Source organism: Ictalurus furcatus, chromosome 12, assembly GCF_023375685.1.
Source record: "Ictalurus furcatus strain D&B chromosome 12, Billie_1.0, whole genome shotgun sequence".
NCBI classification, from domain to species: Eukaryota; Metazoa; Chordata; class Actinopteri; order Siluriformes; family Ictaluridae; genus Ictalurus; species Ictalurus furcatus.
In genome coordinates, this window is record NC_071266.1 from 6749690 (window position 1) to 6769758 (window position 20069).

General features: G+C 38.4%; 1 protein-coding gene across 2 annotated transcripts in view; it reads right to left on the minus strand.

Annotated features, from left to right (window-relative positions):
- Positions 1-16621, minus strand: part of micall1a (MICAL-like 1a) — a 29524-nt gene extending 12903 nt beyond the window's left edge. For both annotated transcript variants that reach the window (XM_053637286.1, XM_053637285.1), the window contains exons 1-3: positions 15731-16621; positions 2187-2235; positions 418-559 (exon numbers count right to left, since the gene is read on the minus strand). In XM_053637286.1, coding sequence (XP_053493261.1) covers positions 418-559; positions 2187-2235; positions 15731-15873 — 334 coding nt within the window. In that variant the 5' untranslated portion in view covers positions 15874-16621. The remainder of the gene's footprint in view (positions 1-417; positions 560-2186; positions 2236-15730) is intronic.
- Between the last annotated feature and the right edge of the window lie 3448 nt (positions 16622-20069).

The window sequence follows — 20069 nt, forward strand, 5'->3', positions numbered from 1 at the left end:
GATTTGCAATGGGGGTTGAATCATTTTGATTGCAACTGTATATAGACAAACACACATTACTGTATATATGGGTATAAATAAGGGATTGGTATTAATGATGCATATCAGCATGAAAGTCCATTTTTAATAGGTTTATACACTTATTAGGACATGGTTGAGCAATGTGAAATAGTATTGACATCTTCGTTCTAAATTGCTTTACCTGCATTGTTACCCTCCTCACTTAATTAAAATAAATAAATAAATAAATAAAGTCACATCATGTTACAATTACACATGACAGACACACACACACACAAAAAAAAAAAAAACACTCAGGCAAGAAAGCGTTAACCTTCACCTGGCCTCACATTGAGCCATGTTTGTGTATGTCTGTATGTGTGTGTGTGTGCGCGCTGTACATTGGTGTCCACTCACCGTGAGATTTGTTGGTGAAGTTGTTGTAGTACTGTGAGACGTAGGTGATGATGCTCAGACGGTCAGGCACCTTCATGGACACCATATCATCTGGATCCAACAGGGCCGGAATACCCAGCTCTGACTCTGCCACCTCAAACGCCTGGGACAACAAAAGGAATGTTTTTAATTTATTTTTACTTTTAACTCTTGTTGACTTCATTTGGACTTTAGCATTCTCTGCACCATTAACACTTGGACAAAAGGATGTTGCAAAGGTAAAAATGTTTTCCAGAGAGCCGATAAGATAGGTGAGCTCTTGAGCTCTGATAATGACAGGCTCCAACTGCTGTCTCAGATGGTCAGCAGATTTAGTGGCAACTTGAGGGTAAATGTTACCGTTCGCGAATACCTGGTGTTTACTGTTAAATACTCAGCAGATGTGTCTAATACGACAAAAGTATCATATTGTGATAGGATGCTTGAAGTTACCTTTACAAAACATGTGTGGACGAATCACAAGCCCAGGTGTCTGGGAAACATGATGATGTGTCTGGTCTATTCGTTTTACACATATTCATAGTTGCCCGGCAACTCAGTAGGCTAATGGTCACCACTGACTTTCATGAAATACATTGTTTCATTTGGTATGTTTATTTAAACAAAACATTGGCACCTCGATGTGTGTAAAACTATAGCGAATGCTTATGAGTACCAACACCTGCTGCACTACACACACTGGCCAAGCTGATCTGACTGTTGGTAAAATGTTTACTAGTTGGATTAATTAGATCTGAATAAGAATCCAAGACAGAACTGAGCAGGATATACTGTATAATGCAGAGCAAAGCCATCATATAATTCTCTTGCTAGCACAACAAGCAATCACTCTGCGGCTAAACATTGGTCAATGACATGCTGATGTTTTGTCGATACTCATCTGCATCTCTATTAATGCACTTAACTAGCTAACTAACTCACCATAGATTATTACATTATGTTAGCTACCACTTTTTAGCGTAAATCAATAAGATTTCTGGGCAACCAAAACATGGGATTGGTCATCACATGAGAGCTTGCCTGATAGGCTACTGAATGTATGATTTGTCCACCTTTGCAATACTTGATATGTATCAGAATATTTCTTGCTGAGAGGTTGTGTTTTTTTTTTGTGGTTTTTTAAAGCAAAGTGCAAATCAAAGATTTGGAAAAATCTGTAACATTTAACAAGGCATAGGGTGATTCAGATGGACGGATGAATGGGTACAAAAGTAGATTTTAATATTTGATCAATTACATGTTACAATGAATTGTGAATTTATAAAAGCAGATATCTGATTGTACTCCCAATACTGAGAACAGTCTATCATGATATGAATTACATTACAATTTTAGTATTAGATTGTTATTTCGACCAGTTGTTTTGGGGGGGGGGGGGGGGGGGTTTAACCCACAAGCACAACTTGTATTATAAAATGGTTGTTTGGTTGATTCCGATCCGTCAGCTAGCATAATATTAACCAATATGTACAGCACCACCAGTCTCCTTCCATGTCTCTTCAATTTCCAAATAGGATTAAACTTTTTTAAAATTATTTTGCTAAAATACTGCCGACCATTTTAGAGCTCCATCCAAAACAAGACCAGTGGAACATCAGAAAGTGTGAGCCATTAACCACAAGAGCCTAAACCCCCGAGCTCAGCTAAAATGTCAGTGTGTGGCAAACCCTCTAATTTTCACATTATTTACAACCAAGGCTACAAAATTACTAGGTGAAGGTGATACTCACCAGCCGGTTGTTCTCGTAGACATTTTCTTTGGAGAGGGAGTCGAAGTCTCTAGAGCATAACAAAACAGGGAAGAAAAGACGACTGGCGTTAGGAACATGAGACGTGATCTTTCAAAAGTTCTCAAACAGTAAGGTTAAATCACTCCAGTGTATATGGAATATATAATGCTGTGGGTAACTTTGGCAAAGTGCTCAGCATACAAGAGAAGTTTGGGTTGGTAAATTTATGAGCTTTATGCGATGCAGAAATTCACCAGTAGTGGAGAAACAATGAAATCATTTGTCTCTGCTGTGGGAGAGAATCCAACTTGTTTCCACTGAAGAAAGCCCACACTCGTCACACAACCTGAATTCTGCAATCTAGCAGGCTGATATGATACCCATACTGTTCCATATTTTCCTGAGAACTGTATCAGACATGAACACAGGACGAATAAGTACAAAAAGTAATAGGATGGAGAAAATATCCAATTCACACTTCAGCCAGTGCTGGTTTAAAACCAGAATTTTACCACAAAAAAACCCAAGTATGTTGGCGGATGGAACAGCTCCATGCTGACATAAAAAAAATTACATTACAAAATTAACAATTACATGTCTGCAGTCCGCTCCATGTTCATATTATACTGCACATAATAATAAAGTGTATACGAGTAGGCTATATTATGTAATTCTACCCTGCGCTTTATTTATTTATTTATTTTATTATTGATCGACCTGTTAATCAACACAAATGCAAAATCCTTGCCCTTTTCTTTTCAGTTGGCTCACGAACTCACAGTTTCCAGGTGTTTCCTCCATCAGTGTAGCAAGGGGTCAAAATATGAAATTTAGGAAAAGCTATGGCTAAATGGAAGTCTATCTATATTACAGTCAGCGCAAAACTAAAAAAAAGTAGGCGTCGGACACCAAATATTGATTACATACCAAGCCAGTACTCATCATTGATGAGAACATGACCCTTGGATCTGTCTGATGGTCCTGATGACACACAATATTTATGGTACAAAATACCTAGCTAACATTTTAGGGGTAGTGTTCACTTACTCTAGATAAAGCCTGTTCCATTCTGTAGAGATGACAGGCACAGACAAATCTAATAACAATTTACGAAGCCCTGGATGATTGAATACACACACAAAAAAAAGAACAATTCCATGAAAGGCTAGTGTTTCACTGCAGCAGATGGAATGTCATGTCCTGTGCTTGGTATCAGAGTGCCTGGTGTCAGGAGCTAAACAATGGTCTCTGTGTGCGTGTGTGTGTGTGTGTGTGTGTGTGAGATGGAGCGTGTGGTGCGAGACTGCGGACGCAGTAAAGCCACACCGGCACAATACGTAACGCCGGCCGGCAGCAGGCTGCAGTTTCCTCTAAAGCTGACGGATACTGCCATGATGTCACTCGAGGTTCATACTGGGCTGTCCTTAAAAGGAAACGGGATTTACTGTACTCTTGTCCAGCCTGAATCTTTCTACAATACAATCCAGGCACTGCAAATGGAGGGGTTCTAGAATGTTCAGTCAAATGCACACAGTCTAGACTGCTCAGAATTCAAAATAGAAAAGGAAGTGCTCTGGAATGTTCTGACAACAGCACCCATTCTAGAATTCTCAGACACACAAAACAAAAATGGAAATGGGGAGTTCTAGAACTGTCCGTCAGAGGCAGACATTCCAAATTTCTCAGAATCAAGACTAGAAATGGAAGACTTCTATGCTGTTCCATTGAACAGTCACATTCTAGAGTTTTCAGAAAACGAAACTAGAAATGCAGTAGTTACAGAATGTCGCATCCACTGCACACTTTTTAGACTTTGCAGAATCAAGAATAGAAATGGTGTAGTTCTAGAATGTTCATTCAAATGCAAACAACCTAGAATTCTTAGAGTCAAGATAAAGAAAAGGAGCTCTAGAATGCTCAAACACACGTATTCTAGAATTCCCCAAAACCAAAAAAAATCAAGGGGATAAATTTTAAATTTATATCCAGAATTTATATATTTCTATAAATCTGCTTTGTGACAATGGCCATTGTTAAATGCACTATACAAAAAAAAACAAACAACTGAATTGAATGTTACAGTTCTACAATGTTCCGTCAGTGTTAGAGTCAAGAATAGAAATGGAGTTGTGAAATGCTCCATCAAACTCACACATTCTAGATTTCTCAGAATCAAAAATAGAAAAGGAATAGTTCTAGCAATGTTCCATCAACTGCACGCTTTCTAGTCTTCACAGAATCAAGAACAGAAACCAAGTAGTTCTAGAATTTTCAGTCAAAATGCAAACATTCTAGAATTTCCCCAAAACAAAATTGAATGTTATAGTTCTACAATCTTCTGTCAGTGTTAGAGTCAAGAATAGAAATGGAGTTGTAAAATGTTCAGTCAAACGCACAATTTCTAGAATTCTTAGAATCAAAAATAGAAATGGAGGAGTTCTAGAGTTATCCACCAAATGCAAAACATTCTAGAACTCTCAGAATCTAGAACCGAAATGGAAGAGTTCTAGCATTCCATTAACTACACACATTCTGGAATTCTTAGAACTAGAATAGAAATGGAATTCTGGGATAGAAATAGATTTCTACAACATACCATCACACTGTACATCTTCTAGACTTCTCAGAATCAAGAATAGAAATCGAGAAATTAATCAATAATACTCAGTTCTCAATTTTAACAGCTTTTTCCAAGCACCTGAGAGTTCCTAAAGTTTAGATGTACGCCAATACCAGTAAATCAGCAGGAAGTGAAACTGTCCACATGTGATTCCTTAAGTTTATATCAATCTCTTTTGACTCTAGTGTATCTAAATTTAAAAATATAGCTACCCTCTAAAGACGTACATTTGAATGAATATAGATGTATAATGTACAGTGCTGCTTTCTGATGATTTCATGTTCACAAGTTAGCTAAATATTTATGACTACTTTATAAATAATTGTACATTTGACATTGGGGACAATAGTTGCACCCTTGAGCAGTACTTTGTTAATATTTAACAAGTTGTTCTTTACTGTTCTTCAGTCAGTGTTTGGTTTAGGTGCAATAGGACCCTATTGTGGAACACTGCATTGGGCCATAGAAATGGCCTCAATGCATATAATTTGTCAGATTAATAAATTTACCAAACTTCCACTCTGGGTTGTTTTACAGTGAATTTCAAACTTTGACTTGCAGTCAAACTAATCTGATAATAGGCAAACGTCTGACTGTGAAGACCCCCGGGAATCCAATTTACAGCAAGACCAAAAAGAAAAATCAGTCAGATGAATATCAGGGGGCCAAGCCAAGGTTGTGATAAGTAAAACATTTTATTTAATTTGTTCATCTTTTCTCAAGCCTTGATCCAGATTGATGGTTCGTCAAGTTAATCTGCTGCCAAGGTTTCAGTCTGTCATGGTGCATTTAGCATTAGCAATGAAGACACTCACTCACACTCACTCTCTCTCTCTCTCTCACACACACACACAGAGTTTCACACAGTACACTGCACTGCAGCTACTCATACACTCCTGCAGCATTTCCCCACACACAGGTGAAACTTGTGTGAGGCACCAGATATATTGACAACCAGCCAAAATTTGATTTGCTCAGAGAAACCAATGCACCTTATTTCCAACTTGGCAGTGACATGTATTCAGCAAGGTCAGGGGAAGCATCAACACTAACTAAGAGAAGATCCAGATGGAGCTGATCATAGATAAGCTTAACTGAATTCGATATCGCCCTGCGATGGATTGGCATCCTGTCCAGGGTGTACCCCGCCTTGTGCCCCATGCTCCCTGGGATAGGCTCCAGGTTTCCCCGTGACCCTGAAAAGGATAAAGCGGTATAGAAGATGGATGGATGGATGGATGGAATTCGATATCAATTTGATGCAGTCAGTGATATCTGAACGCTATTTAGTCTCAGACAGTTTATACCCAAGCTGTACTTGAAGGACTACATATAACGACATGTAATATCAATCTGAAAAAGCATTCAGAATTTTACTTAGATTACAAACATAGACATTCAAAGACAGACATCTCAACAGGAAACACTACACTTGTCCAAATGTGCAAAGCCACATGTTTGGGTTTTTTTTTTTTAAACGAGCATCACCTTCCTCACGCGCTTCAAGCTCAGGAAGTGTAAGCAACAACAATACCACAGACGAAACTAAGCATGTAAAACCTTTACGCATTTGCAATACTTTTTCAGAGTGTGTCCTGCGTATGTGTCGCAACAGCACTGACACATACACTATGTGCCCTGTGCTATGATTAACAGTGAGGCAATGTCTACAGCGATGGCATTATGACTACAGTCTAAATCCGAGTCTGAGCTGCTGCTGATGTTGCACTGCAAAATGTCTACATACTGCAAAAACACAGGGGCACAGCCGATGCCATAATAGTGTCCTGTTTACATTTAATAGTTTCAGTTCAGTTTTACTTAGCATTCAGGAAGACAGTTTTAGTAAAATTCAGCCATTACTACTGAATTTAGTTTAGTAATAAAACTGATAATACTAGATTTGACTAATTTCCATTAAAGCATCACTTTTTATACACAGTATTTTGGAAGAAGTACAACACCAATTCTGAAAAAGTTGGCACTGTATGGAAAATGCTAATAAAAACAAAGAGGAGTGGTTTGTAAATGTATTTTGACGTGTATTTAAATAAAAAAAAAAACGTATAAAGATAAGGTATTTGATGTTTTACCTAATCAACTGCATAGCTGTTGTTGTTTTTTTTTTTAAGGTAAACGTTTATTTTGAAATTTATACATGCAACATGTTCCAAAAAAGTTGGGAAAGGGGTCATTTAGGACTAATAGTGAAGTTGAAATAAGGAGGTGATGTGAAACAGGTGAGGCAATCGTCTAATCATAGTATATAAGGAGCCTCCAAAAAAGGCCTAGTCCTTCAAGAGCAAGGATGGGTCGAGGCTCATCAATCTGCCAACAGATGCGTCAGCGAATAATCCAACACTTTGAGAACAACATTCCCCAAAGACAAATCAGCAGGATTTTGGGTATTTCACCTTCTACAGTGCACAATGATTAAAAGATTCAAGGAATCCGGTCAAATCTCGATGCATAAAGGGCAAGGCCTAAAACCACTTCTGAATGAGCATGATCTCCGATCCCTCAGACATCACTGTCTTAGAAACCATCATGAGTCTGTAATGGATATCCTGACATGGGCTCAGGAATACTTTGTAAACCTTTGTCACTCAACACCATTCGCTGCTGCGTCCACAGATGCAAGTTAAGGCTTTATGATGCAAAGCAGAAGCCATACATCAACACTGTCCAGAAGCGCCGCCGACTTATCTGGGCTCGGTCTCATCTGAGATGGACAGTAGCACAGTGGAATCGTGTTTTGTGGTCTGATGAGTCAACATTTCAAATAGTTTTTGGAGAAAACAGCCGTCATGTTCTCCGGGCCAAAGAGGAAAAGGACCGTCCAAGCTGTTATCAGCGTCAGGTCCAAAAGCCAGCATCTTTCATGGTATGGGGATGTGTCACATGTCACATGCCCATGGCATGTGTAACTTACACATCTGTGAGGGGACCATTAATGCAGAAAGATATGTACACATTTTGGAGCTACATATGCTGTCATCCAGAGCAGGACAACGCCAAACCACATTCTGCCTGGATTACAAGCGCATGGTTGCATAAGTAGAGAGTGCGGGTGCTAGCATGGCCTGCCTGCAGTCCTGACCTGTCTCCGACTGAGAATGTGTGGCGCATTATGAAGCACAAAATAAGGCAACGAAGGCCCCGTACAGTTGCGCAGCTGAAGAAATGTATAATGGATGAATGGGGGAAAATTCCGCTTGCTAAACTTAACCAACTGGTGTCTTCACTCAGCGTCCAAACGCTTAATAAGTGTTATTAAAAGAAAAGGTGATGTTACACAGTGCTAAACAGTCGACTGTCCCAACTTTTTTGGAGTGTATTACAATCATCAGATTTGAAATGAGTGTATATTTTCAAAAATAATTGAAATTCACAAAGTAAAAGATCAAATAATGTGTTAATAATGTGTTTACAATATAGTACAGGGTGAAGAGAATTTTCAAATGACACTTTTTGTTTGTTTTTGCATTTTCCATACTGTCTCAACTTTTTCAGAATTGGGGTTGTATTACTATTATACTGCACTTTAAATACTTTCAGTTAAGCTTAACTCACGATTCTGTAGTGTCCCCTGTTAGTTTGTTTGTTTGTGTTTTAACACCATTCCAGCTTCTATGGCTATTTTCATGGCGAGAAATGTCTAAGGGACTCTATATACGGTTTTTCAAATCCATTTTCCTTAAAAACTCTAAAATTCTGTTAGATTTGACTTTGTTAAAAATTTCTTCCAGAGTGTTGACTGAATAAAAAAAAGTTTCTCAAGGGGTTAAGACCAGTACATCCATCCATCCATCCATCCATCTTCTATACCACTTTATCCTTTTCAGGGTCACGGGGAACTTGGAGCCTATCCCAGGGAGCATCAGGCACAAGGCGGGGTACACCCTGGACAGGGTGCCAATCCATCGCAGGGCACAATCACACACACATTCACACACCCATTCATACACTACAGACACTTTGGACAGGCCAATCAACCTACCATGCATGTCTTTGGACTGGGGGATGAAACCGGAGTACCCGGAGGAAACCTCCGCAGCACGGGGAGAACATGCAAACTCCGCCCACACAGGGCCCCGGCGGGACTAAGACCAGTACAGTCTAATAAAATATGTTTCAAGGATAATGTATTCTGGCAGAAGGTACATGATGGTGAGTCTTCTCCTAATAGTAAAAACGTGTGTCATCCTGGAGTGACCTAATCGACAGCGGGTGTAGACGATCTGGTCCCGGCGATTTGAAAACAGAGAAACATTTCTTTTGCCAACAATAGGGCTGATTTCATGGAATTTGTTCATGGTGCATTGGTCCCACTCAGTTTGCCATTTATTGTTAATGTACGAGTTCATTATGGGTTTTAGGTCAGTGGGAGGTATTGGACACTTTTTGAAATCCGCTGATAATGCTTCTTTTGCAGCAGTGTCTGCTTCTTCATTTCCCGGGATTCCACATTGTCCCAGTACCCAGCAGAAGTGGCCTCCAGATCCAACAATTTGCAAAGAATCTTTACAAGTGTTGGGTGATCCCTAATGTTTTAGGGATGACATTGCTTGAAGACATGATTTTGAATCTGTAATTATCAAAATGTTTTTCTGTTGCATAGACTTTATGAAGTCCAGTGCTAAGACAACAGCGTTTCCTCTGCTGTAAAAATAGAGCTGTGGTTGGGGATGGATATTCCTTTTTTTTGGTGATTGATCACAAATGCAGATGATACATGGTCTTCAGATTTTGATCCATCTGTATATTTAGGGGTATGTGATTGATAGATTTCTCTAATGTAGAGGAGTTGTTGAAAGTCATTTGGGTGAGCTTCAGATTTTTTGTTTCTTGTTAGGTCTGAAATAATTTTTTTTTTTTTTTTTAAAGTTTCAGGGGGGGATTATACAGAAGTGTATCTGTTCCAGTATGCTCATATCTACTTTTAGATTTTGTAAATATGGCTTGATCCGTAATCCAAAAGGTCGGATATGTCTTGGGTTTTGTTCGTATAGGCTTGAAGCAGGGGTTGAGAAAACAAGATGGTAAGCTGGGTTTTCTTTGTTGGTCTTCAGCTTTGTTGTATATTGTAGGGCTAGTTGGAGGCGTCTGTTCTCCAGAGCAGGTTCATTTGCTTCTACATACAAACTTTGAGTTGGTGACATTTTAAAGGCCCCTAAAGGGGTCTTTATGTGAGGGATAAAACTCCGTTTACTGTCCATGGTTATTCCAAGGAATTGGGTTTCCTTAACCACTCCGAGTGTCCCCTGTTAGTACTGTTGAACAACTGCTAGCCATACTGAACTATCAGCACCCAACTAAAAAAAAAAAAATTAATAATAATAATATTTATAAAAAATTTAAATGCAAAATAATAGCATGTGCTGGATCAAGTGCTATTTTACAAACCTCCTGAATATTAACAATGGAAGGCTCTAAAACTAAACCAATTTTGCAATGATTAATGTGATAGATGAATTGTAATTTTCTCGTTCATCCATCATCGTATTATTATTCAGTCCATACAGGATTCCGAAGTTTTTTTTGCGATTGTTGTGGCCAAAAATGCTCGATTTTTCTGCAGACTTTTGTACCAAATTTGTTATGCAATTTGCAGAGTGTTGGTGCTTTTTTGAGGAAAACTACTTGAATTAATGAAATGGTAAATGAGACCTTTTAGCTGTACTCAGGTATTCGACGCGCGAGAATCGAAGAGGACTTTGACTGAATGAATGTTGTGATATCACATGATGCGTCTTGGCCCAAATCTGCAGAAATTCTTGAAAAATTGCATTGATTCGTGTTCATTTCTGTAACTGCAAAATCCTGCAGGTACTGATTAGTCTTTTTTATTTTTCATTTTTAAATTGTCATATCATCATATTACATTTCACAGCAAAAAAACAACAACAAAACAACATGCTATTTCCTTGTTCAGACTGCATTTCTTATCCCATTCTTATTTCTTTCTGGCTTAAAGGTGAGTGCTTAGGTTTAAAAGCAGAGATCTAGAAAAACTAAGCCAAAACCAACCAAAACCAAGCCAAACCAAACCGAGGGGGAGGAAGAAAAAAAAAAAGAAGGACTGAAAAAAAGAGGACTGCTGTTACAGTCAGATTCCATTCTGTTGATCCACATCACGTACACAACACTGACCCCGTGCCTCTGAATGTAACAGACAGAGAGGTGTGTGTTTATAACAGAAGACGACAACTCTGAATAAGTCACATGCATGACTGCATGCAAACACCTAGTCCGAGTTGTCCTACATGGCCAGAAATGAACGCACGCCGCTTTGAACAACTAAAGCTATTTCGTTGCATTGACATCTTTTACTACAAGTTACAATCGAACTTGATTATAAAAAGCACTTAAAATAATCGGTGATGGTGTTCGAGAAGTGAACGGCGTTATCATGTTGTCGAGTCTTTACACCACAATAACCGCTTAACCATTTATCACGGTTTATACCACAGTGCAACTGACTGCTTGATTCTGACCGGATGCTGTTGTTTAGTTTAATAGAACAGTGCGACTCGTTTGAATATGATATTCACATAGTAGCTTACACAGCGACGCTTCACATGAACAAATGTTTTAAAATGTGTGTTCTATAAGGACATTTTTATTTAGCATCGATGGAAGGAGTCTCCAGTATCGGCACTTTGTAATAGTCAGTGGTAAAGCTATAACTTCAGTATTAAGTAAACGAATAAAAATTACAATGTGTCACTCTTTACTAGGCCGCATCACACTAAACCATCATTGATTACTTTCCTGTAACCTCACACCTTGGCATGTTTTATACCTTGCTTAAAATATTACCATCATAATCACCACACACCATCATAAAGAATTCACCACATTATACAACTGCCTTTATGCCTCCAGATTTTATCTTGGCGAGTACAAACATGACCCAAATATACTGATACCAAGGCAGCTACTTTCCAAATACATCACAGGAGTATGATAGAAACATTTTTTGCTAGCTGAATATCATACAAACACATTAAAAGCACATGCCTGCGGCCCATCATCCTTTCGCAAACCTCATCAGGCCAGAAGTTACATTTACTCCTACATACTTTAGCGGGTTATTTTTAAATCGTTAAAGTTGGCAGCCCTGAGTTTAAAATAGTCACTTGTCACTGTATCAAGTTTCAAAAATGAAAGCTGCCAGATGAACCACGTCACAGCTACATCTTTCAGTTCCTGTATTTATGTATGAGGATGTGCAAATAATAATTACACAAAAAGTACAAACCCAGCAGCAGCACTTTACAACAATCTAATAACAAGTCATTATAATCACCTGAGGATAAAAATGAGTCTTTTGCAAACGGTTTTCAGTCACCCCAAACTGTATAAAATTATTATATTTAAGATTAAATCATTTTGGTGCAAATGTTCATTTCCAAAATGTGAGCTTTTAAACCGGTGAAAATGTCGCTGTAGTGTTACACTAGGCACGAACAAAATGAACTCAAATGCAAAATCTTGAGCTGCTACTGATTAGTCAGAAATTGTCGAGCAGCAGTGAAAGTAGTTCCGTCTGCAAGGCAAACCACCGGTTCATATCAATGTGTTATAGTACGTTTCTATAGTAACCACTTACACAGGACGTTATCTGGTGAATGCTTCACATAATCTAAGACTAATAAACATATCTAAAATCATGTCGATAATTAACAAAGAAAAGCATATAAGCAAGGTCTAATCCTTCATGTGGCGAAGTTTTCTGTAAGAAGAAGTTTATTTCACATTTATGGAAGGAGTCTCTAGTGTCAGTGCTTTGTAATGAATCAGAACGTTTTCGGCCACGGGAAAGTCCTGTGAATAGACAAGCTGTTTTTTGTCTAATTAACTTAAAGAACTTACAGAGAAAGAAAATGAACTTGAAGGGAATGAAAAAAAGAGAGGCTGATGAAGGAAAACTGTTTGTAGCAGTTACAACATACAATATCTCATAAAAGTGGGATCTCACTGACAGGCTGACCCCCCACCCCTTCAACCTCTGCAGCAATGCTGGCAGCACTCATACGTCTATTTCCCAAAGAAAACCTCTGGATATGACTCTGAGCACGTGCACTCAACTTCTTTGGTTGACCATGGTGAGGCCTGTTCTGAGTGGAACCTGTCCTGTTAAACCGCTGTATGGTCTTGGCCACCGTGCTGCAGCTCAGTGTCAGGGTCTTGGAAATCTTCTTATAGCCCAGGCCATCTTTATGTAGAGCAACAATTCTTTTTTTCAGATCCTCAGAGTTCTTTGCCATGTTGAACTTCCAGTGAGCAGTATGAGGGAGTGTGAGAGCGATGACACCAAATTTAACACACCTGCTCCCCATTCACACCTGAGACCTTGTAACACTAACAAGTCACATGACACCGGGGAGGGAAAATGACTAATTGGGCCCAATTTGGACATTTTCACTTAGGGGTGTACTCACTTTTGTTGGCAGCGGTTTAGACATTAATGTCTGTGTGTTGAGTTATTTTGAGGGGACAGCAAATTTACACTGTTACACAAGCTGTACACTCACTACTTTACATTGTAGCAAAGTGTCATTTCTTCAGTGTTGTCACATGAAAAGATATAATCAAATATTTACAAAAATATGAGGGGTGTCCTCACTTTTGTAAGATACTGTAAGTAAGTCCCTCCAAGATTTTGTGATCGCAGAAATTAACACAAAAATCGTGGAACGTTTGCAATATTCGCAGGAGCATACAATTTTTCAACATTACCGCAGACTTTCCACAGAATCGGGCCGAGATGCGTCATGTGACATCACCATAACGCACATCCAGCCAAATCCCTCTTCGATTCACGTGCATCGAACACGAGTACATTTACCAAAAAAAATCTCAAACATCGTAAGACCATGCGAAACAATTCGTGCAGTTGCGATTTCACCAATTCAAGTAGTTTTCCACAAAAAAAGCAGCAAAAAAAAACTCTGCAAATTGCATCGCTAATTATTTTTAAAGCCACAGCATTTACATTTACATTTATTCACTTAGCAGACGCTTTATCCAAAGCGACTTACAAATGAGAAAGATACAAGCAAATCGAGCATTCACAAATAAATAAATAAAACTCCGCAAAAATCTCATATGGACCAGTAAGTGATAAAAGCTTAAATTTACAGCATTTGCCAGAGGCCCTTATCCAGAACGACTTATATTTATCTCATTTTTATACAGCTGAGCAGTTAAAGGCCTTGCTCAATGGCCCAGCAGTAGCAGCTTGACGGCGCTGGGAGTTGAACTCACAACCTTTTTGTTTGTTTGTTTGTTGTCGTATAATTTTTTATATATTTTTTTAAATTGTCGAGCTTTTCTGACTGCCTTAAGCTAACTTGTTTCATGGACGTTCCACAACATTAAACATAACTATAAATGGATAAAAAGTCAATTTTCTTGTGTTAATGAATATAAAAAATGGTTAAAAACGTAAACCCGTACGGGTTATGAATCAGAACCATTGTTTTCTCACCACTGTGAGTATATGCTTTGTTGCACTTGTCAATATCAAGTACTCGATACTGACATGAGTAACCTACTTAATGAAGTGATTAATTATCTCAATGAACTCTGTTTGCCGGATTGTTCCCTGACTTGCTTGGACTATTTTATCATTAATCGTGACTAAACAGTCCAGATCGTCTTCATATTGTGTCGTGTGTTCACTAGCACGACAACATACGCTAAGGTCACGTCAAACGGTACATCAAATACTTCTTGGCGTCAGATGTTAGTATCAGAGCATTGTTTTTGTTTGTTTGTTTGTTTGTTTGTTTTATGAGTACGAGTTGTGAAGTCACAACATTGACTACGTTTACATGGACAGCAGTAATCTAATTATTGACCTTACTCTGAGTAAGATAATAATGTGATTAAGGTGTTTACATGAGTCGCTTTTAGAATACTCCTGTCATGTACCCGTTTTACATGTTATCGATCATAATTAGATTAACAGCCCGTGTCATTACGTCACCGCGCCACGCCGTCCGACGTCCCTGCAGAATTTCACATATCAACATACAGTTCGTCTTCGTTATGGTACCGTATACAGTTTTGGGTGTTTTTATTGAATTTTTTTTTTTACGAATGCTTTAAGTGTAGTTAATTATTTGTAATGCTATACGTGCTAATAAACAACTGCTTGAAGCCGTGGGCTGCGTCTCAAACCGCATACTTACCGTCTATATAGTAGCCGAGATACATGTATTTTTTCCCCACTACAGGCCTATAGTAGGCAAGTACGCGGTTTGGGACGCAGCCGAACTCTCTTGTTTGCCGTAAAACGGTTGAGCACTGCCATGTGTGATCGTGTCCTGACGCAAAACGCGCTGAAAACTCTCACACGACGTTCATAATGTGATTAAGGTGTTTACATGTCTGTAACACACGTCCATAATGCGACTAAAACAGGAGTACTCCACATCTATTAATTCGATTAGAGCTTAATTCGAGTATGACCTTAATCAGATTAAGGTAAGTAAAAACTGCCGTTTACATGGTAGTTTCTTAATCAAACTATCATCTTAATCGGGTTAAGAGTGGATTATTGTTGTCCGTGTAAACGCAGCTACTGTTATCTACATTTGTGATTTTTAGCTCGACTCACTCAAAACTTCTAACACATAATCTCCGCAAAGGCTAAGAGCATCCGCTTGGACTTCCACTGTAGTCTTAGACATAATTCAATATTTTATTTATTTATTTATTTATTAAATCACATCTGGTTTGACCAGCAGTCCCAACCCTGAGTCTGAATCACAACAGTACACTGAGTCATCTTTCTAGTATCTTCTGATATTGTCTTGCAGGTGATTCATTAACCTTGGAAATACGACACACAGCTTTAATAAATAAATTAATAAAAATCCCAACGCACAGAAATGAATAGAGCATTACTTACATTAAATCAGGCCTGTGTTTGTGTATTATAGCACAGAAAGCCAGTCCATCTCTGAAGGACGCTGACATGTTCTTAATGTCCACATCATTATATCCCTCACACTGCACTCGACACCACTCCTGGAGGGCTTTTAATGAACCCATTGTTTAAAAAAAAAAAAAAACCACACAGTCCAGAGAAGTTGTTTCAGCTGTAACAGTGTTGTGGATTGTTGTTGAAAAATAAAAGTATCTCGCGTCTGTAAACAAAGTATCACCTTGTCTCCAGGCGCGTTACATTTACTGAACAGTTACAGCGTTACAGTGTTACAGTAGCTCGGTATTCATTCAAACAGGGTTGAGCCAAACAATTCACTAAAACCTCCTTTAAATCATCCAAGAGTCGAACAGTTAGCACTGCAAGCTAGTTAGCTAGCCGGCTAACTGTTATCTAGGCAGCTCCATGCGAGAAGTCAGGCAGAAATGCTCCAGTCTTCAAGAAATCATTCACAAAACGCTTTTACGCTCCAAATCTCCAGCACAAGACCGACGGGAATGTTTCTCCAACGCGTCAGCAGTTACACGCCCCATCCTAATGACCAAATTCAACAATTCAGCCTCTTTTTATCCGCCCTTTTTTAATATTATTATTTAATGAGAGAAATCTCTGACTACGATTTGATCTTGACACTGGTTTTATTTGTCCTCCAAGGTGAATTTTCAGCTCCTTTCGAAATCTATAATTGTGGGATTTGTCCTTGAAATCCAACAGACGACCAGCTGAAAGCACGTCTTCCCAAATCCCGTTCCAGTGCACTGCATGTCAGAGAAGATAAAACACACACTAGTCCACCCAAAGTGCAAAAACTGAGCAGACAGGAATTACACGTTCAAATCCACTCCTCAGTCACTACATAAGTGCACTATGTAGGGACTATGTATAGAACGACTTCCACACTCGACGTAGTGACCAAAATGTCCAATGATATTCGGCCATTTGTGGAGTAAAGGAATGTTTTGCGCCCTCTTGTGGACATTTGTAACAATTCAGAGTTATTTGGACTGGATTAGCTTTACATCAGTATGTTTACATGGACAACATAATCCGATATTAATCCGATTAAGACTATATTCTGATTAAGAACTACCATGTAAACAGCACTTATTGATTATTGATTACCTTAATCTAAAGTCATAATCGAAGTAAACACAAATCGAATTAAGACATGTGGAGTATTCATATTTTAGTCGCATTATCGAAGTCCATTATAGACGTGTACACACCTTAATCACACTATTAACGCCGTGTGGGAGTTTTCACCCCATTGCACGACAGGACACGTACACACACGGCAGTGCTCAACCGTTTGACGGCAAACAAGAGAGCACGGCTGCGTCCCAAACCGCGTACTTACCTCGTATATAGTAGGAGGAATTCATGTATTTAGGCTACTATATAGTAGGTAAGTACGCGGTTTGGTACACAGCCCACGGCTTCAAGCAGTCATCTATTTGCACGTATAGCATGACAGATAATTAACTGCACTTGAAGCTTTCGTAAAATTTAAAATGAAAGACCCAAGACTGTATACGGTACCATAAGGTAGACGAACTGTATGTTGATACGTGAAATTCTGGAGGGACGTCGGACAGTGTGGCGTGGGGACGTAATGTCGTGTACCGTTATTCGATCTGTGTTCTATAACATGTAAAACATAAACATGAAAGGAGTATTCTAAAAGCCACTCATGTAAACACCTTAATCAAAATATTGTCTTATTCAGAATAAGGTCAATAATTAGATTACTGCTGTCCATGTAAACGTAGTCCATGAGAAGGTGGTGTAATGTAATTAATACCAATGTCTGCAGACGGGAGCAATTATCCGTCTGCGTCCTGCAGGATTACAAACCACGCCCCTTACAAGGTACGCCTACAACAAATATGTAAAACAATCCGTACAGGAGGATAGAGTTCTTTTGTGATTGTTGTAGCCAAAAAAGAGTTTTTGGAGCTTTTTTTGCGGAAAATTACTTGAATTGGCGTAATTACAGTTGCATGAAATTATTCTGCACGGTCTTTTGCAGTGATGTTTGTTGGTAAATGAGACCTTGTAGCTGTACTCATGTTCACGCATGAATCGAAGAGGGTTTTTGTTGAATACGCGTTGTGATGACGTCACATGACGTGTCTTGGCCAAAATCTATGGAAAATCTGCAGTCATTTTTAAAAATTGCAAGCTCTTCCAAATATTTGCTTGATTTTATATTCATTTCTGCAATTGGTAAATTGCAATTGGATTGGTAAAACAGCTGTCAGGATTACAAACAACTCCCATTTAAAAGCATGCCCACTATTACAAGTTATGGCCCACAACAAATACGGTTAGGGTTGGGGTGAGGAACAGAATATTAATTACAGCCATTATTTATATTTTCGGAGGTGGGAAGAATCTGGACAACCCGGAGGAAAGCCATGCAAACACGAAAAGAACGTGCACAGAAACTCGATATGGACAACACAGAGTATTTTACCTTCTATAATATGACCAGTAGAAATAACCCCTGGTAATCTTTATAGAGTCATGTGATAAAATAAGTACACCCCATGGAAAATGTTGGCTTTTTTGACATATTTGGACAAGCAAACATTTGATCATCTTTGAAACAGTGCCTATTAATAAAGTTGATGTACTTGAACAAAACCACAAGGAAAATTAGCTTTTTCAATCATTTATTCAACAGAAATATCAATAGATGTGAGATTCTTCTGTGGAAAAAGTAAGTACACGTTTGGCCTCAGAAGCTAGTATTGTCCCCTTTAGCAAAATAACTTCTTGTAGGTGTTTTGCATAATTGTCCACCAGTCTTTGACATCAGCTTACTTTAATTTTTGACCACTCTTCCATGCAATATTTTTTCAGTTGCAAGATTTTTGAGGGTTTTCTTGCATGTACTGCCCATTTCAAATCTCCCCACAACATTTCAATGGGATTCAAATCCAGGCTTTGACTAGTCCATTCCATAACCCTCCATTTCTTCTTTTTGAGCCATTCCTTGGTGGTTTTGCTAGTGTGCTTAGGATCATTATCCTGTTGAAAGGTCCACTTTCGGTTCAACTTCAACTTTCAGACAGATGGCCTCACATTATCTTCAAGAACTCTTTGATATGATGCAGAATTCATAGTTGAATCAATGAATGTAAGCTGTCCAGTCCCTGAGGCAGCGAAGCAACCACAAACCATAACATTTGCTTCACAGATGGTATGAGGTGCTTCTCCTAAAAAGCTGTCTTTGGTCTGCGCCAAACATGTCTGCTGTTACTGTGACCAAACAACTCTATCTTTGATTCATCTGTCCAGAGCACATTATTCCAAAAGGTCCAGTCTTTGCCTATATGCTAATTGGCAAACTGGAGTCTTGCTTTAATGTTCTTTTTAGACAGCAATGGCTTTTTCCTGCCACGCCACCTTGCAGACACTAGATGTGAGAGGGGTATAAATAAGACAGGTTCCACCTGCACTCCCTACGCAGGTTCTTATCTCTGGCACCCGATCTTAAACAACTGATTCAAATTTTATGGATTTTAAGGTGTGATAAATATAGGGGTGTACTTACTCTTTTACTGTTTTTTTTTTTTGTTAATTTAAATTGTGAAAATTACTATGAAAATCTTTTTATGTGTCATTTGATAGAGTGTATCAAATTTATTAATAGGCATTTTGAGGCATTTGAGGATCAAATATTTGCTTGTCTAAATATGTAAAAAAAAAAAAAAAAAATTATAAAAAAATTCCATGGGGTGTACTTATTTTTTCACATGACTGTATAATCCAGTCTGAAATTATGGTAAATTGTGGTAAAGATTCTAATATATTCTGTAAGAAAAGAGGTTTTGTACTTTTTTTTTTAAGTGTAAAGACACATCAGGAAGTAGTCTCTCTCTCTCTCTCTCTCTCTCTCTCTCTCTCTCTCTCTCTCTCTCTCTCTCTTCTTTTTTATCATCTGCTGATACCAAAATGAAAAAATGAAACCAAGTAGGTATAGCCTACATACATATTATGTTTGCATTACATTGATGTGCAAGTATTGTGCCTGGAATTTTTTAGTGCAACAAGCATACATACATTATGAAGTCACATTCATCCTGTATGAATCAATCACACTGTAATTACTACAGACAATGTCTGCTAACATTACTTAACAAACATATGTCTGGAATCATGTCTTGTCTGAATAGTTCTACATTTGCATACTATAACTGAATCTGATAAGCGAGTCTGACTCTAATAACTACATAAATCCCCTATTAATTTCACTGGAGTTACTGAATAATTCATAGCAGTTGCTAAACCATAATAG